Source organism: Nymphaea colorata, chromosome 1 (genome assembly GCF_008831285.2).
Source record: "Nymphaea colorata isolate Beijing-Zhang1983 chromosome 1, ASM883128v2, whole genome shotgun sequence".
In the NCBI taxonomy this organism is placed as follows: domain Eukaryota; kingdom Viridiplantae; phylum Streptophyta; class Magnoliopsida; order Nymphaeales; family Nymphaeaceae; genus Nymphaea; species Nymphaea colorata.
The window spans coordinates 32,032,667-32,057,931 of record NC_045138.2 but is presented as its reverse complement, the minus strand read 5'-3'; the positions used below and the strand labels follow the sequence as shown (position 1 = coordinate 32,057,931).

The following is a 25,265-nucleotide window of genomic DNA, read 5'->3' as shown; positions in this document are numbered from 1 at the left end:
ATTCACAAAATAAGATAACAAGTGGTCCAATAAGTGAAGAGTAGATACCCGGAAGAGCGGAAGTTCTTTCATTTATCTTTTATCTCTTTCTAGCGGTTGAAGACCACTTCGATGGGTAAGAAATTATATATTCATCAACTAAAGTGTCGTACATTCACCATTTGCAGTCTAAATGAGTAGCACCGATGAGAAACAAGAATCTATTTGCGTCATTATTATTCAAATAACTTTTCTAAATAATTCAATGATTTTTTCTTTTTCAAGGTGAGTGAGCCGATTGAAAAAATTCTACCTCGTGAGTGAGAGCGGAAGCTTCCCTTCTCCTTGCTCTTCTGTCCAGGATTGAGTCGAACTGTTGTTGTCTGGTTGAGTCCCCACTGCATGTCAGCTAGTGCATGGCTTTCGGGTTCCAATTGCCAAAGGAATGTGGGTGCCCATGCTACTCAAACTAGCTACTGTCCCAAGTGACTGAACCAATGCCCCTTGAGACTTAAGCATCATTGTTTACTTTTGACAAACCTTGCATTGTTCTAAAAAATAGGTTGATATTTCAAATTAGTTGAGTTTCCAAAAAACCAAACTGAAGCATTTCAATTTTATTTACTTCAGCTGGGGCTGCACACGAGCGAGTCGAGATCGAGTTGGGGCAGCGTGACCTTGATTCTAGTTAGAAAATTTGAGTTGAGCTCGATAAAACAAATTCGAACTAGACTCTACGATACAACATAGAGTTCGTACTCAACTTGTTTAACTCGTTTATCATAACCACGTCTTGTTTCTTTTAATTATTAACTTGTTTACTTCGATTTCGTTTACTTGCTACTCGTTTAACTTTTTTCCTCATATAATTAAATATTCATTATGTAGTCGAGCCAAATCTAATTTAAACGAATTGAATTATTACAACTCGAGCTCATCTCGTTTAACATTTCAAGCATACATTTGAACCTGAGTTTGACTCGTTTATAAACAAGACGAGTTTGAGTCGAGCTCGTTGATGACTTCTGACTTTGTGTTAGATATGATCAAGAATTTCAACTTGGACATTTAGAAATTTCTAGTATTTCTTCTTATTATCTGCTCCCCGCTGGTAATGGCCAATATTTTTTTTATTTTTATTTTTTTTTCTAAAAAGTAAATGAGAAAAAAATAAAAAACAAACTAAAGTGTTGCACCTTTATGTCCTCTCTTGGTTTCCCATAAAGTTGCAAATATATCAGAAGAAAATTAGCTAAATTCAGTTTAAAATGCAGTAAAGGAAAAATGACACAATTGCCCATCCATTTGCGGCTCTACATCAAACGGTCCCAAATCTATGCCTGTATGAATTTGAAATATAACGTAGAAGACTGAATCTTATTTCAGATCAATATTGTAAAAAATATTGTCCAGGCGCTGTATTGAGTAGTTCATCCATACCGCATATCCGTTGATAAGTATCGGTTCATCGCCCTTTTTCATTTTATGAGTTCAACATTAATTTAAAATATCTTAACCAATTTTAAAAATTAAAAGTAGTCGTATCAATCAGCCAATAAGTTTCTACACAAAATGGCATCAACAATGACGCATTCGATAAGAATATATATATATATGTTATGTATTATATTTGGTTTAATTTTCCTTGATAGAGTTACTGTAGAGAGAGAGAGAGGAGAGAGCCAACTTGTTATTTAAAATCGCATGACTTGTCCATCAATCCAACCAGTTATGCTAAACCCCTTCAAACCCGAGATAGATACAGTGAGGCTTCTTAATTGGCTGGTTAATTTATGACAAAGTGGCAAGGGCTGGTACTCCAAGTTTCCGTCTCTAGACCTCTAAACTGGATATCTTAACTTCATCATTCAATCATGTAAGCAATTTTTGTAGCATAGAAAAGCAAACCTATATGAAGATAAATCCGATACAAAGCTTTTTTTTTTTTTTATGTATTCCATTACAATTAAGGGCGAAGATAAGTGGGGTCTCCGTAGAGAATATGCTTTACAGAGTCCAATTTGAAACCTTGAATTTGCATGTTGGACTTAAATGAACCTAAGTCCAGTTATATGGAGCAGCTCACGAGACTCGATCACTGCTTCAAGGTCAATTAAAAATTTATTAACAATATATTTAGTACTCCATGAAAAAAAAAAAAAAAGTTTCGCCACTCTTTACAGCCGCTGTCCTCTATTGCTTCAAGTGTGGGCGAATGCCTCCTTTATCCTGTGAAAAAGAACAAAAAAGACAAAGAATTGAAAGGTTGTACAAGAAGATAACTCACCTCGGTGGACAAGAATCCCATAAACAAACACCAGCTACTTCAAGAGTGGGGTTAGATGCAGCTGGACAAAAATTATGACATATTGTCACTTTTCAACTTTTTTTCTATTCACAGCTTATTCGTTTGAACCCAATTCATTGAATTGGTAAACTCTTTAATTAGATTCAGAAACAGATTTTAACAACTATAGTATTATCAACAACATTAATATATATATATATATGTGGGAATTAAAATCGACTAGCTGCTAGACATTCATAATTTTAACAACAGTTTATAGTGATATCAGAGACAGGCTTAAATTCTTTAGCCATCTGATTTCAATTCTTATATATATATATATAATGAATTCAAATTTGCACAACTATTGCTGGTGATAGCTAAAAAATTTAACAACCATTTATAGTATGACAATAGTTTATAGTACTCTTACCAATAGGTTATGGAGCATTTTTAATAGTATATTTATGTTTTTTAGCCTTCCAACAACATTCTTCGTCATCCAAATACGCAACATGTGAAGAATTATCGTGGGATGAGATTTTTCATATTTTATAATGGTAAAAACTGTTATAAATGATGCATTGTGTGGCTAATGCACCATGGCCTATGGAGTGCTGCCGTCGAACACACCAATGGCAACAGTTTTTAATGTCGCAAAATGTTAAAAAAACCGATATATATATATATATATATAGTTGTAAAAGATGGTTATAGCAAAGTAGTGTTTATTTTTTAAAATTCCGCTGTTTAGTTTAATGCCTTCCAGCGTGGGCGCGCCGAGTGTCAGCTGTAAAGGCCACTGGAGTGTGGGTCCCCACGGAAGGGTGGTTGCTTGTTTCTTAAGGCGAAAGCACCGTTGCTCCATAACGGTGACGATTCCTCGTCCGGTAAAATCGGCGATCGAATGGTCTAGTTGGATGAGGCCAGGCTTGGCGCCTCGAGCCGTTGAGCGCGTATGGGGAATGTTCTCAATCTTTCTCCAAATTTACGGGGATGTCCTTTCTCCTTCTCTGTTATTAAAATGCCCATGCAGATGCGGCACCAGAAAAGCCTACACCTTTGTTATCTAATATTTTTCTATTATTTAAATAATTTAAAAACAAATTTTTTGGTCAATAATAAAATTTTTTATTAAAAAAATTACGTAATCAATAGTCCTTACAGGATAAGCGGCAATAAAATTTGCTTTAGATTCCGGAAAACAAGTTTTCATTTGAACTGATGTAGAACAAGCAAAAAATTTTTTTCTTCTTTGGACACAAAAGCACAACATAGTCACTTTTTTAACGGTTAAAAAAGATAAAATACAAATGTATGGCAGTGTTTGGATGACACTCCAAGTAAACCACATTTTGCCTCTGAAACGCTGTTTTTAGAACATTTAGGTGACACTCAAACCAGATTTTCCCATAATTGAGTTTTGTCAAAACCGAATTTTCAAACATTGAACAACTTGGTTTCCCAAAATTATTCCCAAAAAATGTGTTTTAATTGTGTCATTCAATCATACAAACCAATTGTTAAAGGATTATTAAAAATCATCTTCTTACTATACTAATTTTTACAAAGTAGCTTTTTTACAGTGTCATCCAAACATGGCTTATATATTTAAGAAGTCTTGTTTCTCACTTTGCCCTCTGCGCATCATATATATATATATATATATATATATATATATACATTAATTTTGATATTTGAATTTAGAGTCAGCCACTTGATGACAGGGAGCCTGCGTCTCAGGGGCACCTTTTCTTGGAAGTACTATTTAAAAGAGCCATCATTAACGCTTTATATGTGAAGATGACTTAGATTTTGTTAATTTCTTATAAGCGAACGATAAGATTGGGGAAAATATTATCTTGAAAATTTTCTGAAGAACACTTAAGAGATTGAATATTATTAAAAATCCATATAATTATTTAACGGTTAGTTTATATATATATATATATATATATAATGTGTGCGCGTGAGTAAAAAGAGAAAAGGGTGAGGTAGGGATTTGAAGGGCAGCACCGCCGTTCAGACGAGACGATCGTTAACGGTTCCCGGGTTTTTATGTTTTGAAACATGAAAAAAGAAAAAATCGGCGATTAATTGGATTCCCCACAAGAGGAGGAACAGAAGGGAAGGTAGTGATCATGGCTGGCCCCTACATTGGAGGATCTCCTCCTCGCTTTCTTTTGGCTTTGTTGGCATGAATCATTATCTCTGCCGTCCAAAGCTTGGATAACAGAAAAGGTGGGGAGGGAAAGCAGAAAGACAAACCGAGAGAGAGAGAGAGAGGCAAGATTGACCATTTCTGAGCCAAGAATACCAACTCCTCCGATCCAAGTAACTCCAATCTTTTCCTCCGATTTCTATTATTGTCATCAAACCTATGGATTTTTTATGCACCCATTAAATAAAAAAGTCTATTTTTTGGGCTTGATCTGTTTTCCTCTCATTCTTCCCCTTGGTGGTCCTTCACCTTCTCCCGCTTTTGTGTTTTGGGAGAGAGGAAGACGGTTAGCAATCTGATTTCTGGCATAGGAGTCTGTGAATAATTCCCTTTTTGATAGTTTTTGTTGATAGTTTTTTAGTTTTTTTGTTTGATCCGATTGTGGAAGATCGAAACAGCACAGATTTGAAGATGGGTATTGACTGCAAGAAGGTCGGGTGTCAAACTAAGAGATCCTTGATCGTTTTCAGCAAAGCTTGCTGCGGATCTGTGCGTGAACATCCCTTCCTTTCTGGTATCTTGGTTTTCATTGTGTTGTTATATGCATTTTTTCCTGCCGCCTTCTTCTTTCTGCTTTCCAGTTCCCCTGTCATCATCTGCACTGCCATTCTTCTGGGGACGCTTTTGAGTTTTGGGAATCCCCATATTCCTGAAATTTGTGAGGAGAAAGAAGAGAAAACTCGGGAGATCTCTTCTCTTAAAGCGGATGGTGGTGTTGATCTTGTTGTTACCGAGAAGGATGGGAATTCCGAGATGGAGGTTCCCTTGCTTGAGAAGGAAAGGAATACAATGGAGACGATCGAAGAAGAGGCAATCAAGAATAGGAATTTGGGTGATGAAGGAGGAGAGATCAAAGGTGGTGACTCCTTGCGTTTGGAGATACAGAAGAAGGATGAGAGAGTTGTGTCTGGAGTAGCTACAGATGAGGAGGATTTGGTTTTCACTCCCACACAAGGTCGACCAAGGGAAGGGCTAGGACTGGGTACTGGTCGTTTGGAGAAAGCAATTCATGAGAGTAGATTGGCTGGGAACTTAAAGGCTGGTGAATCCCAAGATGATTCATCCAGGGGGAAATTTTATTGTCGTTCGAACAGCAGACGAACTGTTCGGTTCGTGATGAACGACATAGGAAAGGACAAAGAGGAGAACAAGGTTGAAGAAGATCATGTTGAGGAGACTAAGCATAAGGCCGACGATTTCGAAGTTCGGGATAAAGTTTCTGAGGCCTATGTTGAGGATTCTTTTACTTCCTCTTTGGGATCCCCTTGGATGAGGATAGATCGTCATGATCAGTCATCCTCTGGGCTTGATCAAGACGACCAACTATCTCACTCTAGCTCGGAGCATGCAGAGAGTTCTTCTCCTGATGCTTCCATGGCTGACATACTGCCCATGCTTGACGAACTTCACCCCCTGCTGGATTCCGAGACCCCCCAACCTGCTTCCCTTGAAGTGTCCGAAGGAAATTCTGAGCAATCTTCTGAAAATCATGATTCTGATGATGAGGATGACAATGATGAAGAGGACGATGACGAGGACGACGATGATGTTAGTACTGAATTGGAGAAGGAAGGCGGCGAGAGTCGTGAAGGAGAAAACAAAGGGCACGAAGTGATAAGCGGGGTCAAGTGGACTGATGATGACACGAAGAATGTCATGGATCTTGGCAGCTCTGAGTTGGAGAGGAACCGACGTCTGGAGAATCTGATGGCCAAACGTCGAGCTAGGAGGAACCAAAAAATTGAGCTGGAGAAGGACCTTATAGACCTGCAATCAGATGAGAAAATATCGTTGTTGGATATGGATGATTCTTCATTCAACATACTGGATTCTGTTTCCCTTCAAGCCTCACCTTTTCTGATTCGGTCTGCGACACTTCCTTCTATCAGAAGGAATCCTTTTGATCTACCCTGTGATGGAGAGGAAGAACTAGCAGAGGTGTCAGTTCCAGCTTCGGCTAGGGCGCCTTCAACCTTCTCGGCAAAACGGAACCCATTTGATCTTCCATATGACCATGCTGGCGTGGATGGGATGCTTACGGGAGAAACTTCCAGCCATGGAGATTTCATGGCTGTTCAACAGAAGGGACTGTATACAAATGAAGCTCATCTATTGGGTGGGCCACAATTTGGAGGTACTGATCTAAAGAAGATTGTTTCTGATATTACTGGTTCTTTTTTATAATATGGCAGCTGTAAATTCTTTTGCAGGTTTTGAGTGTTTTCCTCCTGTTAATCCACCCCTTAACACGAGCCTTGCAGAACCCCATAAGCAGCACAGCGAGTCTTCTTTTCATGGCCACCATGCTGCTGATGCAGTTGGGAAAGATATCCCACAAGTGAGTACCTCTAATGGAGATCCCTTGGGAGAAGGTATCTTTCCCAGTATTCAGAATGGAAGTACAGACTCTAGCATGAGCTTCTTTTTTCAGACACCGAAAGACCATGAACTGCATGGTGAAGCCCATGGAGCACAAATTGTTGATGCAGCGACTTATGCTTCTGTTGAACCAGGTGATAGTGATTCATCATCACCAGAGCGAGAGAGTGATTCAGAAGAAGAAGAGAAGCACATGGAAATCCAAGAAGGACAGAGCAATCCTGAGGAAGATCTTGTGCATGACGTTGAATCAGTTGCTTCTGATATCACAGAGGAGCATATTCAGGAACCTGAATCTTTTGACCACCACGTAGGATCTACTTCTCCTTTTCCAGGTTTAGAGGAGGAATCAGAAATGCCCTCCGAAGAGATGCAGATGAAAAGCAGAAAAGTTCACATGGAGGTTGCAAGATTGGGTTCGCCTGAGCATGTCATACTTCCTCTTGACGAGTCTCCAAGTAAGCAGTATGCAGCATCAGACGTCGTTGAAGAAGATTTTAATGATTCAAATTCCTCTACTTCATCAGATGAAGACGAAATACAGTTTGGTGGAAATGTTCATGAAGAAAGCGACAAGTCATTCTGGACTGGTGCTTCGACGAGCACTACTGAAATTGCACAACCATGTTCCAGAGACCCGCACATTCTGATAAAGGAAGCAGATGACAGCCGGGTGGGAGAGCCAGTTTTCGACTCGAGCCCATCAGCACAAGAAAAATTTCACTCAGGCTTGGCGTCATTAGTTGAAGGTGATCCCTTTACGGAGAAAGGAATCTTCCCATGCTCATCCGGAGCCTCTGATGCTCCAGTGGAGTCTTCAGAGCAAGGTTCTCATGATATCGAAGTGGAAAAGAACATTGTACATGAGTTTAAAGAAGAGACTGCTGATGGAGAAAACAAATCAGTCAATAAACCCAGTGTGGCTTTTTCAGACAGTGACGATCTTTTGGCAGATGTTTCTGTTCCAGTAGGAGATGGCCAAAGCCACACCAATCTGAGCAACCAGTCTCATCTACCGGAGGTAAAAGAAGCTGTGATTGAGACCATCCAACCCAGCAACAATCAAGAAAAAGCTGAGGACATCCATGTTGCTGAATTATCCCCAAGAGCATTGAGTAAGGATGGTGAAGCCTTTGCTGATGTCCATGCTCATCCCTCTAATGCTGAGGAGGTAGCGGCTACTGCTGCCGTTTCAGTGGTTGATCTACCTGTAACAATATCAGAGAGCATGCCTCCGAAAGAAGACGTATCAGCTGTAGATCTGTCCTCCGTTGACGATTATCATGTGTCTGAGGTAGTACCTTCAACATGCTTTTATTTTCTGTTGATGTCCTAGGAGATGTTCAACAAGAAATGCTCATGCGATCAAATTTTATCTTATTTGCAGGTGGAGGATTCATCTGAAAATGCACATGAGGATTGTCTGCAGAGCGCCAATGCTCTTCCTGTGGATCACCCCCCTGCTGATCTTACATTGTTAACTGGTTCACAGATCTTGGAAACTAAAGAATTGCATGAGTCCTCAGGTTTATCAGATATGGAGCATAGCACCTCTGAGACGATACAAGGTGGATCCCATAATGAATCGCCTAAGAACATCCATGTATCCTTGTCAGAAGGTGCTCGACAGGACATTGCTGATGAAAACTACGCGGCCACATCAAGAGTTCTGGACCCCGTACTCCCTGTTTCAGAGTCATCAGCTATGGATGACGATACGAATCGGCCAAATACTGTGCAAATTTCCAAGGATCATCCGGGGGCCGACCATGACGTTTGGGTGATGGGGGAGGAAGAGGTCGCATGCATCAAAGACCTCGACGAAGACCTTTTGACTGAATTGGACAGAATTGGCGATTTCAGAGTTGCAGAAGAGTCGGCTTCCATGAACAGGCCACAAAAGCAGCTCGAAATACACTCCGATGGAGAATCAAAAGAAGAAGTAGCAACGGGTGACTTGATACAGATGCCGATTCTTGAACCAAAACTTGTAGAGGACATTGGTCTTGCTTTGAAGCAGTTCTCGGAAGGAGAATCTAGCAAACCAAATGAGGATAAATCGGAACCAAGCTATGGACAGTCAGAGCTGGAGTTTATTGAAGCCAGAGCCCTGGATGACATGGAGGAGTTGATGATGCAACTTTCAAAAGAATTCTCTGAAAAGCATGGTGACGGCTCCAAAATGATGCAGCTTCATGATTTCTCTGATGAGCATGCAGAGCTGGAAGTACCCGAAGCAAGACCTCGTGAAGATATTGAATTGGTATCTAAGCAAATTAACAAAGACGATGCTGGGGAAGCCACCGATACTACATTCACTGAAGAGCAGGAGGAACAAGTAGAAACTAATGCTGATAAATCTGAGCCCAAATCAGCTGAGAGTGTTCCGAGTTCTGCTGTTCATGAGGTGCATTCTTTCGATGAGAGAGAATCTGATGGAGGTAATAAAGAAGACATCCACCATGGAGACAGGAAAGAAGACATCCCCCATAGTTTGGTTGCTCACCACGAAGACAGGAAAGAAGAGGTCGATCATAGATTGGATGCAAGCACAGAACATGTAGAGACCAAAGAAAGCAAGGATTAATCGATTCAAGTTCAGTAGGTTAAAGAACAAAGGCAGGAAACTAATACATAAAAAGTGATCTAGTTTTGGTTCCAACTCGAGCTCCGGGTCGAGCGTTTCAGGTTGAGTGGGAGTAACAAGTTGTTGGTTGCGTAATCGGCTTTGACCGTTTTCTTTGCGTTTTGAAGATTTCGTGGGTGCTGAGATCTGCACAAACTTAGGATTTTTGGTAGCCGTGGTTGCATTTTTGGGCTTTATTTATTCTTTTCAGTAGCTTGAGTTTTTGTTTACTTGTCAGGGTGACAATTTTTTTCATTCCTTGCAAGAACGAAGTGGTTGGTTCCTTTCATTATATTATCAGTCTTGCCAAAGTGGGATTCTGTCTCTCACGATGTGTAATTTAGTTTCTTGCATATAGTGATGTTCTGAATCGATCTTTTGCTGTAATTGCATTTGTAAAGTTTCTCTCTTTTATGAAGACATGCAAACTTATCGTAGCAACAGTTTTGGGAAGAAACTTGTTGATGTTCACCTAATAGTAAGTGGAATGGTTCAAGAGGTGCTCCTTGTACCTGCCTAGGAGGTTGGATTTAAGCCCTAAATTTAAGAGGGTTCCTCGGCTTACACGAGTCCGTAAGATTTTAAGCCCAGCAATTGCCTAAAAGTTCAATAAACACGTACCTCCCGGCTGGCAGCCCTAGCACGTATAAGACCTTGAGAGCTTAGTAAGAAAAACATAAGAACACATGGATGCTTTACTGGCTGAGTCAAAGCAAAGTGAAGATGAACACGGATACTGTTACAAGATTGGCATGCTTATGATACGATAAACATTCAAACGCAGAATGTGCCCAAACGAAACTATAACTTTCTTCAGAAAAAAGAACTGTTTCTTACATCAGAAGTTGTAGCAACATTAAGTTAAAAAACTGCCACAACAAAAAGGGAAAAAGGAAATGCTCACTGGCCTTCAAGGTAGTAGATTGACCAATTAGTCATCCACTACTTCCAGAAGGTTCCCCAGAAATAGCTCCACTCCCCACAGACGCGGATCCAGTCTGTGAAGAGGTCAAGCCCCTAGCCCTCCGCATTTGTCGAAGCCTGAAAATGTCTCGCTGCAGCGGTTGGCTCTGTACGGTTATTTCATCATCATCTTGTCCTATTGACAAAACAAAGTCATCAGGTGAATAGAAGTTGAGAATCTAGCGGAATGATAAAATCACAATGACAGCACCATATAAAGGGACTATTCTACCAACTGTGGAAGAGGAACAGTAACACTAGATACATGAAAATCTGAGGCAACTTCAAGGAACAGGGACCTGCAATGCCCTGATCTTGAAATCCTGACCTTGATTACTTTTTTTTTTTTTCTCTCTGTTTGATGAGGACAAAATCTACAGCCCATCACAGACTAGTTCCAATATTGAGCTGTGAATCAGAGGCAGGCGGATGCATGTCATGGGTCACAATAGGCATATCCAGGTCTAGGATGTCACAAAACCAACATCGATAATACCCTTAACTTGTCAAGAATATCAATTTTACATGTATTCCATTACAATATCTTTGACAGACTTGACTTCTAAAAATTTTGGAATTTGAAAGGTCTACTGTCATGATTTTAGTTTTGTTTCACTTTCACAAGTCGTAAATTTTTCTCTTGCCTTTTGGTCCTTTTGACCCAAAACATGCCCATGCAGCATACGCTGAGAACTATACTTAATTTTCCCTTCTAACAGGGTAGAGCCGGAGCTTTTCAAGCAAGATGTCTTCTAATGGAAGAAACTTAGGACAAACTCAAACAAATAATAGGTTTGAGATGCCATATAGAAGCTTACTATCAGAATCCCTTCTTTTTCCTGCATGGCTCTGTGGTCTTGCAGATGAGCTATTTGCATTTGACCATGATTTTGCTGGCCCTGCTAGATCGTTTGTGGTGCTTTGAACAGGACCTACAGCCGATTGATGTTGTAACCTAGTTGATTTTCCAGTAGCTCCAGTAGGAAAGTTGCACTGTGCCAATATGGACAGGACAATGTCTACATTTGGGGATGGGCCTGTAAAACCAATAACAATGTTATAAATCAACGACAAACTAGGTACCGTGAGCTAGAAACCAATCCATATGCTGATAAATGTGACGAGCACAAGATTTGCGAAAAACAAAGACAGCAGACAGCTTAAGAGCATGCAAGAAAATATGTTTAAAATGACAAGCTTGGGTTTCATAAAATCTGATACAAGGAAAAAACTACAATCAAGCAGCATTATATAGATACAAGATCCTGCCATGCTATGTTTCCCTTATCCACAAATTGGAACCAAAGCACACCTGGAGAGCAAAGTTATATTTAGTTCACTAGTAGAATTGCTACCTCCCAAAGAAAAATAAGCAAATCAGAAGTGCAATACCTTCCACTACTGGCAGATGTGCTATAAACGTAACCAAGGCTGGTGACATTACTTTCAACATCTCATCGGGAGTCTTTGATGTTCCATTGCCAACTGAACTCAAACTGTTTGTCAAGGAGGTGGAAGCAGAAACAATTGGAAGGCCAGGTACAGTTGCATTGGGAGGAAGTCCAGCACCTAGAAATAAATTTAAATTTAAAGGTAAACCTTCAAGAAGCATAAGATTCATTTAAAATATTGATTATGATGTGATTTTATTGCACAACCTGAAAAAGGATAAAATTGCATCTTCATAAGGTACAAGATTAAGTTATGTCACTAGGTTTGGGTACTTGTGTGATACAACGGATATAAGGTGGCAGTTTGAAAAATTATGGGCATGTAGTGTATAGATAAATATAAAATGTATGCAGATATATATTCTACCAAAAGTGAAATAGTAATTTACCTTAAATTTCACAAACAATTCAAACGGTTTGTAAGTTCACTTGCAATTTTACGTTAACCATTGCAACAAAAAGGACTACAGTCCAAGTCTAAGGGCCACACAAGCCTACTTCTTAAACCAAATTAGAAGATAAAAAGTAGAAATAAAAAATTTCACTGCAAGAGATGGGCCTGATCTAGACCTCTTAGTCTACCCCAGGGTGCACCCTGTATTACATCTCTCTTATTTTTTCAAATATTTTACATGATATATATATATATATATATATATATATATATATATATAGAAATTTCCGGGATCAATGATTAGACCTTGCAAAAAAATAGAAATACTTTTTCTTGGGTAAAGGAACAGATGACTCGATGCATTTCTGTATCGATGATGATATATGTAATGACTCAGGCATCTATTTCAAATGCATAACCCATGTTTGTGCAGCAGAGTTATGAAAATCCGAGAGAAGCAACTGGGCGTATTTCATGCACTAATTGCCACTTGGGTAACAAGCCCGTGGATATTGAGGTTCCACAAGCTGTGCTTCCTGATATTGTATTTGAGGCAGTTGTTAGAATCCCCTACGATATGCAACTGAAACAGATTCTTGCTAATGGTAAAAAGGGAGGTTTGAATGTAGGGGCTGTTCTCATTTTACCCGAAGGATTTGAATTAGCTCCCCCAAATCGTATTTCTCCCGAGATGAAAGAAAAGATAAGTAATCTGTCTTTTCAGAGTTATCGTCCTAATAAGAAAAACATTCTTGTGGTGGGGTGGGCCCTGTTCCTGGTCAAAAATATAGTGAAATCGTCTTTCCCATCCTTTCTCTAGATCCTGCTACTAAGAAAAAGGTTCACTTCTTAAAATATCCTATATATGTAGGTGGGAACAAGGGAAGTATATATATACATATATATATGGCCTTTTCATTATATATAAGTAATTGGATAAAGTGGGCAGTTAAATATAAGGAATATGTAGCTTGATTTACGATTGCCATAGTCACAAAAAACACATATTTTTCCAAAAAAGAAACACATCGAAAATGTTAAAAACAAGCCGACCGAGGAAATTTGTACCCAACCCGCACCCTTCTCAGTAACCAACGGCAGTTGAAAAATTTCACCGAGCCTTCACCTATGCTCCAAAAAATGATCGCCGGTTGTCCTCCGGTTGTCGGATTCTGGCGAGTTATCAGATACTCCCTAATCGGCAAATGCAGAAGCAGAGCTTGATAACATCACTCCTGATCATTGATTCATGCTCGCTCCTGCCCATTTCCTCTCCGGTTCTCCCCGCCACGTACAAATAAGGATGGTCAAGCAATGGCAATGGAGATTGTTGATCCGAATGCACGATCAGTCGATCTAGGGCAAACGTTAGACTCCCATCGGTGAGGTGTTCGAATGCATCCAATCCCATCAGCACCTCTCGGTATTGATTTCAGTTTTTTTTTTAAGTTATTTTTATCAAATTTGATATTATTAATATATTATAATAATAAATTAATAAAATAACAAATACCCTCGCCGCACTGCCGCACCGCAATTTTTTGATATGTATCGCACCGGCACCCGCATCCGCACCCCGCGCACCGGTGACATAGGGGAAGATGAGTCTTCTTGGAAAAAAGGATAAAATGAAAAAAACATGCTTTTTCGCATTCTTTTCGTGTTTTCCAGAGTAGCACAATGTATTAACATTGTGAAAGAGATAATTTCACATTAGTGTTACGGATTATGCAGCAGAATATAACTTTTCAGCAAATAGATTAAAATGTTGTTGACCGCAAACAAGAATGAGCAAGGATGTACAAACACTCACTATGCTGCATTGATTCACATAAACAACATCAAATTGACAATATGTCCATACCAGGTTTTTGTCTTGGATCATAAATGACCATCTTTGATACATCTGGATAAATTACTTTCGTAGATGCCAGACCAGTTTTAGAATTTGGTGCCTGCAAAGCCAAATTCTTCTCTGAACAATAAAATGACAGAAACAAAAAATTATCAATCAGATCGACCATCAGCACCTCGTCAAGCAGATTTTAACATGTACCTGAAGAACCAGTCTCATAAGGTAGTGTTGTTTTGTCACCTTTCCTGTTAATATTTTTAGCGAGCCACTGTGATATCAAAAACCCATAACAAATAAGATGGAGAGTTGGAGACTGTTTTTCAATGCTTTTATTAAAGAAGCTAAGTAAATTCAGCTTGCTGGATAGCAAAATGTCAGAGAATGACTAACATAAAGAAGTTCAAGCCCCAATTCTGGAGTGCATTGGACCAAAGTAGAAGAATATGATATCCACCACTGTTATAAGGAGACAACTAATTTATGGGACCCTATCATGCAAACAAAAAGAAAATCATTGAAGAACCAGACAAGCCAAGCCCTGCATTCTAGTTATTTTCAGGGCTAACAGCTAATCATGAGCTGCTAATCAGTGAAATGAGATGAAAGATTGTCACTTGACCAGTAGATGACGTCATATGTGTAGTCAATTTAATAATGCAGTCACTTCCACTTATACCTATATAAAATTCAGGGGTAAGATTATCCCCTCATTTGTTCCTGAATTCGGTGAGGACTTCCATCAAACTAACGAGATTCATCAGTTTATAGCCTTCTCAGACTCTCAGTTGAATTGCCAATTCAACAACAATTCTATCAAATGGATTTGACAGTTTCCAGATTGGCACGATTCACGGCCGATAAATACTGCTTTGATGATGGCTTTTTCAGCAGCCTTTTTAAGTGATCATGAATCATCACTTTGTCCAGATAAGTGCATGGACATTGCATGCCTGCATATCACTAATAAATAGCTCACACTTTTATTTCATTTTCTGACACAGAAGATACCATAGTCAACAAAAGTAACGCTTGTTGACAAAAAACAATTTTTAGCAATTTCATCATCTATTATCAACTAGCCATCTCCCCCCACCCACCCATCCCCCTCCCTTTTCCAAAGGGCAGACTATGTCATGAAGTTGAAGGATAATTACTAGTGGAAAACTGGAACTTCATGAAATGACAGCTTATTGTGATGAAAAGTGAAAAAAGTGTCACCTGATTCTAATGATGAGAGAACCTAGAACAAAAACAAAATAATGAATGAGGCCATAACAAAAGCAAACAGCAGTACATAGCATTTGCAGCCCACAAGACACTGCTTTTAAAACTTTACTCTGAGCTTCAGATTCTCTTGTTAGCAAGGACATGATAAATTTGACCCAAGGTTAGTCACTTCCCACTAGGAACAAAGCAATTCAAATGTCTGAATGTTAAATCAATAATAGAGGTAAAAAGACATTACTTCGATACGAGCCAAATGATCCAAATCCCTGGATGAGCAAGGCCAAAGGTCCATAAAACTATAGCGGGACACGACATCATAAAGAGAGGACTCCAGAGATGATGAGCTCTCTTCTCCTCTGCTAGAAAGAGCTTCCTTCCTTCTTTGCTCTACCTGAAAAATTGCTACAACTCTAAATGCATAAAATTTTTCATAAAAACCAGAGGTAAGAAAGACTGGGTGTTGGAAGCTGCATAAGCAACCAGGTTGAATGCCTTAATGAATTCAAAGCACATTTGCACATTGGGCCAATCAGATTCACAATTCAATCAAATTGCATCCAAAATTCTAAGCCACTAGAAAGGGAAAGATTAAACAAGAGATTCTTGAAATTTAAAGTAAGCAATTAACCAGAAGAAGAAAAGAGAAAAAGGTTATACAAAACATGCAGAAAGGAGACTGCCGTTAACCATGTGCAACTTAGATTTGGCCAGAAGCATGAACAATCAGAACGTGAATATGTGTGGTCTACCAACTCAACAAGAACATATGCGCTAAGGGCCTGTTTCACTATTGGGAAAAGTTCTTCAGGCAAAATTTTGATTGTACAAAAACTTTACCCTCCTTATGGAGTTTAAAGCTTCACTTATTTGAGTGAGACACAAGCACCCTTTACCAAAAGTGTTTCAGAAAAAATAAAATGAACATGTCTGGGTTTTGCTTTGACTAAAAACACTGGGCGCTAGGAGAAGGCTTCTGTAATAAAAATGAAAACAAATGAAAATCAAAATCAACAGAAACATCAAGACATGTTCTCTGATGAATCTCCAGATGTTCAAACGATTGTGAGAGAAAGAAAAAGGTTTATTAAAAAAAGATGTCCATAGACAAAAGGTTCAAAGTATTAAAATGGTAATGCATGGAAAACGGTTAGAAAAGGAAATTGTTGGGGAAAAAATAAATAAAGAAAGAAAAGGAGCAAGGTCAAGCATTGGACTGAATTGCTCCAAGCTCAAATGGAATAATTCCACCAGCGAATAATTCCACACATGGGCCTTTCGTGACAAAGATACTAACTAGAAAGCAGTACCACGAAAGATGTTACTGAGACCTTTTTGCATAACCTATTGTAGGTATACCAAAATACATATAATAAATTCTGAAGTTTGAAAAAAAAAAAAAGGTATCCATCCATTTCGTGAACTTTCAGAATTAGCGAACAAAAGTCTTCAGGCTTGCAAAATATAAAATTTCTGATTACCCGACGTTCTGCAGTGGGCAATGATTCAGACCTCTGAATCCAACAGATACTAAAATCTAGAAAAAAAAATACATGCACAAAAAAACAAAGTAGGAAAGAAAGAATCGTACTTGTAACATGCTTCCAAGGTCACCATATGTTTGCTCAAACTGGGCAAAACGTTTCCATACCTGGCCATGACAGCAGCAAACATGTGAACTACTTCAAGATAGTTCTCAGTTACAAATGGATATACATATTATTTATATATAAAATTCACCAAAATTTTTCAAGCCATTGCTATGGATATGAGTATGACAAAAAATTCATATTAGTGCAAAATATAGTCATGTACATGTTTTTCTGGTTTTTATCAGTGAGGTTTCTCTCTGCTATTATATATTTTTATGAAGTCATTGACTCTTTTCCAAGAAAATGTTGAGAGTACTATATATAACTATATATAAAACAAGTAACAGGAAAAAGTATGATATAAAGAGAAATGGAACATAGACCTACGTCACACATGTGGGAGTGTTGGTTCCTGCACACATACCAGCACCCCAACTCGGGTGCGATGAGTGTTTTGAAGAGACTGGGCGACTTAAAGTACAATAAAAAAGAAATTTTTATAAAAAGGGGAAAATATCATAAGTTATAACTTTTGGCAATATCTTGAAAACATCACAATGTTTCCTGTTAAAATTTAAAAATGCTCGATGTTGTTTTGGCAATAAAAATGATACTTTAAAAATCTCCAATATTTGTGACTATCATCCAGAACTAGACCTGGAAGCTAATATATCATCACATGCATAGGATCAGTAAAATAAATAAAGTTGTGACAATTGTCATGATACTCGTGGACATGTTACCATGAAAATTATCTTTTTTCTAGTCTTTAAGAATCTTTTTATGCAAATTGAGAAATATTAATAAATAAATTTCTAAAATGAAAAGTTTCATCAAAAGAATCTGATTGGATTGCAGAACAAATCAGGGGGAAACAGTGCACAGTGATGCACCATTCCTAAAGGTTCCTTCAAGAAAGGATAAAAGATGACACTGCGTGATAGAGCATATGCAACACTTTATCTGCGATAAGATGAGCAGAAGGGAAAGTTGTCTGGGAGATCAGTCACTAAATACAAGCAACTTATCACCTTTATGTGGACAAATAACTAACTAGTCATTGTTTTCATCATTGGAAGCAACTGATAAGCAGTGTAAAGCACATCCCAGGAGTCTCTCTCACTAGAATGACTCAAGAAGGGGCAAGTCAAAGTGGTTTGTTCAAAGATGCACATTTCAAAAGCTATGAAAGCCTGGAATAAGATCACATCCTCACTACGCATGCTAATATAACAAAAATAGTATCAAATTTGACGATTGTTTTTTTCCAAGATCTTGGACATAAATATGAGATAGACTTGTGATCTTGGGCTTTACTAGAATGGAAACTATTTTGTTGCGTGTGTCAACTAGACTACAATGAACTCAACATTTATGTACTCGACCCATAAACACATTTTAATTTCTCCATGCAGCATTGTAATATATAGAAAAAGTTGCTCGAGTCATTTCCATTATCCACCCCCAACTTACAACCCTCCAACCATCACATATTTATCTATAAGCCTAAAATTTCAATCAGAAGAAATCCTGCCTCTATATTAAAAAAAACAACCACAGATAAATCCAAGTACCTGTACAGGAGCGAGCAAATTCACCTGCTATGCATAAACATGTTCTCACTTGGATGAAAATCAGTTACAAACTTTTCGATGGGAAAATGGCTATAGTAGCATTCTCGTAAAAAGAAGTATTTTCCTTTAATAGATATTTATCAGCAAACCAAAAAAAAAAAAGTAAAATACATTAAAATTGAACTACATCTAAAACACTGTAAAAAAAAAAATTCTCCTGCCATCAGCAACACAAATATTGCAACCAAAAGATGATTTTTCATTTATGCTTTCAAGGATCAAAGTTTGAAATATCACAATATCTCAGGCTCTAAGATAATGAACACACATTATGTTTTCTTTGCAGCTTCTTATAGCTGACCGCTGAACCCCATAGACACCAGTATCATAAGCACCAAATCTATGGGATAGATGATGATGACAATGATAATGAAAGAAAAATCAGATGTATTTGCAAACACTTGTTCTTATAGCATATAGTTAAATGAGCTAACAATGTCCTTTGATTCACATATTTATGCATCAGAATGTGGCCTTGCACAAGCAACTAAAAATGACAGTATTATTATCCATATTAACTAATTTCCAAAATATCTAATCAGATAAAAATAGTAAACCTTTTGCAATTAGTTAATTAATTATCAGCTTGAACTATAGTCTATAAGCCACACTAAAAGTCAAAGTCATATATAACAAATCTTAAGCAAACTTGAAAAGTACCTCAACAGACTCTTCTGGAGGAAGCAAACTCAAGGCTCGTTCAAATAAAGCACGAACATTTCTATCATCATTTAAGCGGCACAAGAAATCTGCATACCTGTATAGTTCAGATTTTCATAACCAGGCAGAGCAGAAGACACAAAATAATATAATATTTTTAGTCTACAAAACATTAAGCACTTCACTTATACCAGATAAGAAATTAATTTAATGTCTGCCTACATAACATGGTGGAAAAACTGCAAGCAAGAACATTACTCGAGAATGTATCCTGGCTCATGCATAAATCTCTTTAACCCAGCTTCAAATACATTTTGTGCAACCTGCAAGAGGAAATAGTCAGTAATGCATGCACCCATGGAGAAAAAGATGCTGTAATATCTATGAGGAATAACACAAGGAATGAAGAAAAAAGAATACAATGGAGAGAAAATTTTAGATAAACAACAAGACATACTGGAATAATTACACGGATCCTAATGATTGGAGATCACAGATCTTTGTTTTAGAAAATATAGTTTCACTGGGAAATCCTATTTGAGAAGAAGCAGCTTAGCATTTAGACCACATTTAGACACAAAAAAATAAGAGGAAAAATATATTTACTAGGTACACTTAATGTAATTAATTCAATGTATAATGTGATCTGTAAATATACTAAGGACATATTTGAATGGGTGGAAGAAATGTCACAGAATGCACTTTGAGATGCTCCATCTCAACCATCAGGGTGCGTTTCAAACATGAGGCTGAGTGTTTTTCATCCCAAAGATACACTAAAATCTGCTGCACCATATATTACTGGGTGCTGTTAGCTGCTCCACCTGAGTAAAGTATGCACTGGTGGCAGGTGCAGCTGTAGATAATTGATTGTTACTATACTTTATGCTTTACTCAAATGCTTTGCATTTAAATTTGTACCTTTATATATATATACCTATATCTATCTATCTATAGATATGTGTGTGTGTGTGTGTGTGTGTGTGTGTGTGTGTGTGTGTAACACATACACAGATATTGCTTTAATTGGGAAAATCTCGTAAATTTTTTAAAAAATAAAAAAAATATGTAAGAACGATAAATGAAAAGCTAAAAGAAGACACAAAAAAGTATACAGTAAAAGGCTATATAAGTTAGAATTTGCTAATTAAGCAGGCAAAATAACAAAAACAGCAATATATAACAAAGAACAAAGTGAATAACTAACTAACAAGTAGTATGTAATAAGTAGACGACCAGAACTAGACATGAGAAAAATAAATTAGCCACGCAACTCATAAGCCATAGTTCCATTCCAACTTATCAACAAACCACTGCATCAAAAATGTAACAATGCATCAACAAGATGTAAATCAGGCCTGATCTTGAGAATACAAATGCTTCAAGAGATACACTCTTGAAGATCCCAACAACTTCAATAGGTAATACACAACCAAACCTCAAACTTGAGGAGAAGATACCAAATCTATTAATCTCAAGAGAAGAATACACAAGAGAGGCCTAAAAGCCTTTACCAAACAAGGGACAACAGTCCCATATATATAGTACAATGAAAGGGAGAGAAGAAGGAGGAGTTGGCTGTTGGGCCAGCTCCAACGGCTAGAAATCTAGCCGTTGGAAGCTGGTCCAACAGCTAGTTCCCTTTTACAAAAAAGGAAAAGGTAAAAATAGAAAAAGAAAAGAAATAAAAAATACATAAAAACGAAAAGGAAGCAAATAAAATAAAATACATAACACCTATGCATACATAGATATTCATATATACAAATCATATATGAAACATATGTATACTTACATAATGTCTAATATTTAAATTCTAACACCCCCCCTCAAACTTACGGTGTGATCACCGAAAGTTTGCCAAGAAGAAACTGAAAACGTGCTGAAGCAAGTGCTTTGGTGAAGAAATCTCCAAGTTGATATTCGGAAGGGACAAAGGATATATCGATTGTTCGGCTAAGATATTCTTCTCTCACATAGTGACAATCCATTTCAATATGCTTCGTCCTTTCATGAAAAGTATGATTGCTAGCAATGTAGATGGCACTTTTATTGTCGCAGCAGAGCTTGGTTGCTTCATTTAAGTCAATTCCAATGTCCTTCAATAAGCTTTTTAACCATACAATCTCCATGGTGGTGGTGGCCATGGCACGATATTCTGCTTCAGTTGATGATAGAGAGACTTTATTTTGTTTTTTGCACCTCCACGAAATAAGAGAGTCACCTAGAAAAACACAAAAACCGGTGGTGGAATGCCTGTTATTAGGATCTCCACCCCAATCAGCATCAGTATAGGCAATCATATTCAAGTTTGATGAGGATGATAGAAAAAATCCTTTAGTGATTGTGTGTTTGACATATCGAACAATCCTCAATGCGGCTCCCATGTGTACAGAAGTGGGTCTTTGTTGAAACTGACTTATGACATGTACCGCATGTGATATGTCAGGCCTTGTAATGGATAGATATGTGAGAGCTCCAACCAATTGACGAAATGGAGTGGGATTTTCTAGAATTTCTCCATCATCAATCTTCATCTTTACTCCTAAGGGTTCAGGAGTGTCTACCACCTTGTCATCAGTGATACCTGATCTGCTTATAATGTCATTGGCAAACTTCATTTGTGAGAGTAAGTATCCTCTTCTACTATAAGCTACTTCAATACCAAGAAAATATTTTAGTTTTACCCAAATCAGTCATTTCAAATTCATTCTTTAGAAAGTCTTTTACCTGCATAATTCTGTTGGCATCATCTACATATAAAAGTAACACAATTATACCTATAGCAGTATTTTTAACAAACATAGCAGTGTCAGAATAGCATGATTTAAAACCTTGTTTGAACATAACATTGCTAAACATGTCAAACCAAGCTTTTGGAGCTTGTTTCAAGCCATATAATGCCTTTCTAAGATAAAGAACTTTTCCTTGAGGTAAATCAAGCCCAGGGGGTGAATCCATGTATACCTCTTCATTTAAGTATCCATTCAAAAAAGCATTTTTGACATCCAATTGATATATAGACCATTGTTTAATGGAGGCAATGGCAATAAGAGCTCTAACAGAGGTCATACGAGCAACAGGGGCGAAGGTTTCTTCGTAATCAATCCCATATTCTTGGGCATATCCTTTGGCAACAAGTCTAGCTTTATACCTTTCAAGTGATCCATCACTTCTAGTCTTGACTTTGTAAACCCACCTACATCCTATTGTCCTTTTCCCTATAGGAAGAGACACAATGTCCCAAGTTTTATTGTCTTCAAGGGCTCTAAGTTCATTGTTCATTGCTTCAATCCAATGTGGGTTAGTTTTGGCTTCAAGATAGGATGAAGGTTCAACATGAGAGTGAATAGCTAATAAGCAAGCTCTATGTTTTGGGGAAAAAGAGTCATAGGAAACAAATTTTTGAGGTGGATGAGAATCTCTTTGAGATCTTCTAAGAGTAGGTTGAGACTCTTGGATGTTTTGTTGAGACCTTCTCTTATAAACTATAACTTCTCTTGGTGATCCATCGCTTCTTGGTGAAGATCTATCAAAAGGAGTATTCTCAACCTCATTTTGAGCATCATTATGTGAAGAAGGCAAAACATCATCATCATTATCAACATCATCATCATTTATCCATAAAAAAGAATAGTCATCTTCATGCTTGGGTTTATTTTCATTAAAGCCATTTTCTTCTTCTAAAAATATCACATTTCTTGAAACATACACCTTATCTTTTTCAATATCATAGCATCTATACCCTTTTTGAGTTTCGGAATAGCCAATAAAGACACATTGAATAGCCCTAGATGAAAGTTTATCATTTTTGTCATTTAAAATGAAACATTTGCAACCAAAGACTTTGAATCTTTTATAAGTTGGCTCCAAGTTAAAAAGTTTTTGAAAAGGTGAAATATTTTCTAAAACTTTAGAGGGCATTCTATTAATCAAGTAAATGGATGTTAAAATTGCTTCAGCCCAAAAATTTTTTGGAACATTTTTTGATATAAGAAGAGCTCTTGTTGTTTCAAGAATATGTCTATGTTTTCTTTCGGCGACTCCATTTTGTTGGGGGGTTTTGGGACAAGACTTTTGGTGTATAACTCTCTTTTCTTTTAGGAATTCTTCAAATTCATTGGAAATGAATTCTCCCCCGGAATCACTTCTAAAAATTTTAAGGTTTGCATCAAATTGAGTTTTGATCATGTTGTAAAAGTTTTTAAAATTCATAAGGACTTCGGATTTGCGTTTAAGAAAGTAAACCCAAGCATATCGAGAGTAATCATCCACAAAAATGACATAATAAAGCAAACCACCTTTAGACATAATAGGAGCGGGACCCCATACATCCGAATGCACTAATTCAAAAGGTGCTTTTGCAACAAAATTTCTATTTCCAAAAGGTAAAGCCTTAATTTTGGCTTTAATACAATCATCACAAGAGATCATTTCTTTACATTTCTCTTCCAAAAAAGGGATACAAGACATTTTTCCTAAACTTGAATGCCCAAGTCTTTGACGCCAAACTTGAATGTCACTCTTCTTGACTATATTGCAAGTAGGGTTGGAAAGATCCAAATAGTCAACATAGTAGAGATCATTTTTCCTAGAACCTTCCCCAATCGTCTTCTTGGAAAGATGGTCCTGTATCAAAAATTTATTTTGTGAGAAGACAATATCGCATCCATGATTTGTTATTTGAGAAACCGACAAGAGATTTAAGTTAAGTTTGGGAATAAATCTAACTTTTGGTATTTTAAAAACTTTTGAATTAAAATTTTGATCAATATTCCCAACACATTTGATTTCAAGAGGAGTTCCATCGGCGGTTTTAACAAATGGACACGATTCTTCCTTAGTGCATTCGGTAAGCAAAGAATTACAAGGGGTCATATGAAATGAAGCTCCGGAATCAAGAATCCAAGAGTACTTACTTGATGATGTAGATGCCACGGTTGCTCCGGAGATTGGAGAAGTCCCTCCTCCTTTGAAAAGCGGTTGAAGAGCATCAATAAGCTTTGGTTGGAGGGCACTTACAAGTTTGTCTAGGTCAAATCGATTGTTTTCTTCATACATTGTCCCAGCCACACTTGTCTTTTTATCAAATCTCCTCAATTTAGGACATCTAAGTTTGGTATGTCCTTCTTGACAATGGAAACATATAATCTTCTTGTTGCCATTATTGCTATGCTCATAGTTTCGATTAAAGTGAGGAGGCCTATAAGTTCTCATATGAGCACCGGGTCTTGAGGTAGCAAGAACACTTTCACTCTTGTCTTTTGAAAAATTGAGTCTATTCTCCTCCATTTGAAGTTCCGCTATGGCTTCGTTCATAGATGGCACTTTATGCCTATGGAGCAAGGAAGTTTTGACTCCATCATATTCCGATCTAAGACCAAGAATAAATTTATAAAATTTCTCCCTTTGGATTTGTTTTTCTCTAACTCCAATGTCTCTTGGATCATACCATTCGGGTTCAAATAGAGCAAGTTCGTCCCATAATTGCTCCATTTCTCCAACATATTCTTTAATGGTCTTGTCTCCTTATTGGAGACTTGCAATCTTCATTTGAAGATTGCACATGTAGGCCACATCCTTCATAGTGTGGGTTTTCTTGAGGAATTCCCAAGCTTCATGAGCAAAATTATGTTTTGCTATTTGGCCCATGGTTGTAGTATCAACACAAGCAATAATCCAAGTGATAATCTTGTGGTGTCCTATCTTCCACTCTTCCCATTTTCTCTCATATTCATTCATAGCCTTGTCTTTTTCAACTCCATCTAGTTCTTGAGCTTTACCATCTATGGTCTTGGTGAGGACTAATTGAGGTTCACTTTTTGACCCATCAACGAGTCCCCATAGGCCTTTACTTCTAATAAAATGTTCCATAGTTTTTGCCCAAGAAACATAATTTGATGAAGTTAATTTGGGAAGAGGAGTAGAGGAAGTTCTTTCATCCATAATGTGTACCTTGTAAAAGAGACGTTGAGGTAGTGCTAGGATGAAAAACAGCCA

The 25,265-nt window shown here is 37.6% G+C and overlaps 2 protein-coding genes across 7 annotated transcripts in view; one reads left to right on the top strand and one right to left on the bottom strand.

Annotated features, from left to right (window-relative positions):
- The first annotated feature begins 4,464 nt into the window (after positions 1–4,464).
- Positions 4,465–9,904, top strand: LOC116256225 (uncharacterized). Of its 2 annotated transcripts, none has more exons than XM_031632529.2 (4): positions 4,465–4,600; positions 4,876–6,621; positions 6,698–8,160; positions 8,254–9,904. In XM_031632529.2, the coding sequence occupies exons 2-4, from the start codon at positions 4,899–4,901 to the stop codon at positions 9,451–9,453; spliced, it is 4,386 nt and encodes a 1,461-aa protein (XP_031488389.1). In that variant the 5' UTR covers positions 4,465–4,600; positions 4,876–4,898; the 3' UTR covers positions 9,454–9,904. The 2 variants fall into 2 exon arrangements, with proteins under 2 accessions (XP_031488389.1, XP_031488382.1); XM_031632522.2 differs by having other exon boundaries at positions 4,466–4,600; positions 4,849–6,621.
- A 254-nt stretch (positions 9,905–10,158) lies between these two features.
- Positions 10,159–25,265, bottom strand: part of LOC116257567 (cleavage stimulation factor subunit 77) — a 28,881-nt gene continuing 13,774 nt past the window's right edge. For all 5 annotated transcript variants that reach the window (XM_031634456.2, XM_031634447.2, XM_031634483.2 and 2 more), the window contains 9 exons: positions 19,524–19,588; positions 19,266–19,362; positions 16,971–17,030; positions 15,621–15,773; positions 14,357–14,423; positions 14,165–14,275; positions 11,848–12,024; positions 11,274–11,492; positions 10,159–10,591 (listed from right to left, as the gene is read on the bottom strand). In XM_031634456.2, coding sequence (XP_031490316.1) covers positions 10,428–10,591; positions 11,274–11,492; positions 11,848–12,024; positions 14,165–14,275; positions 14,357–14,423; positions 15,621–15,773; positions 16,971–17,030; positions 19,266–19,362; positions 19,524–19,588 — 1,113 coding nt within the window. In that variant the 3' untranslated portion in view covers positions 10,159–10,427. The remainder of the gene's footprint in view (positions 10,592–11,273; positions 11,493–11,847; positions 12,025–14,164; positions 14,276–14,356; positions 14,424–15,620; positions 15,774–16,970; positions 17,031–19,265; positions 19,363–19,523; positions 19,589–25,265) is intronic.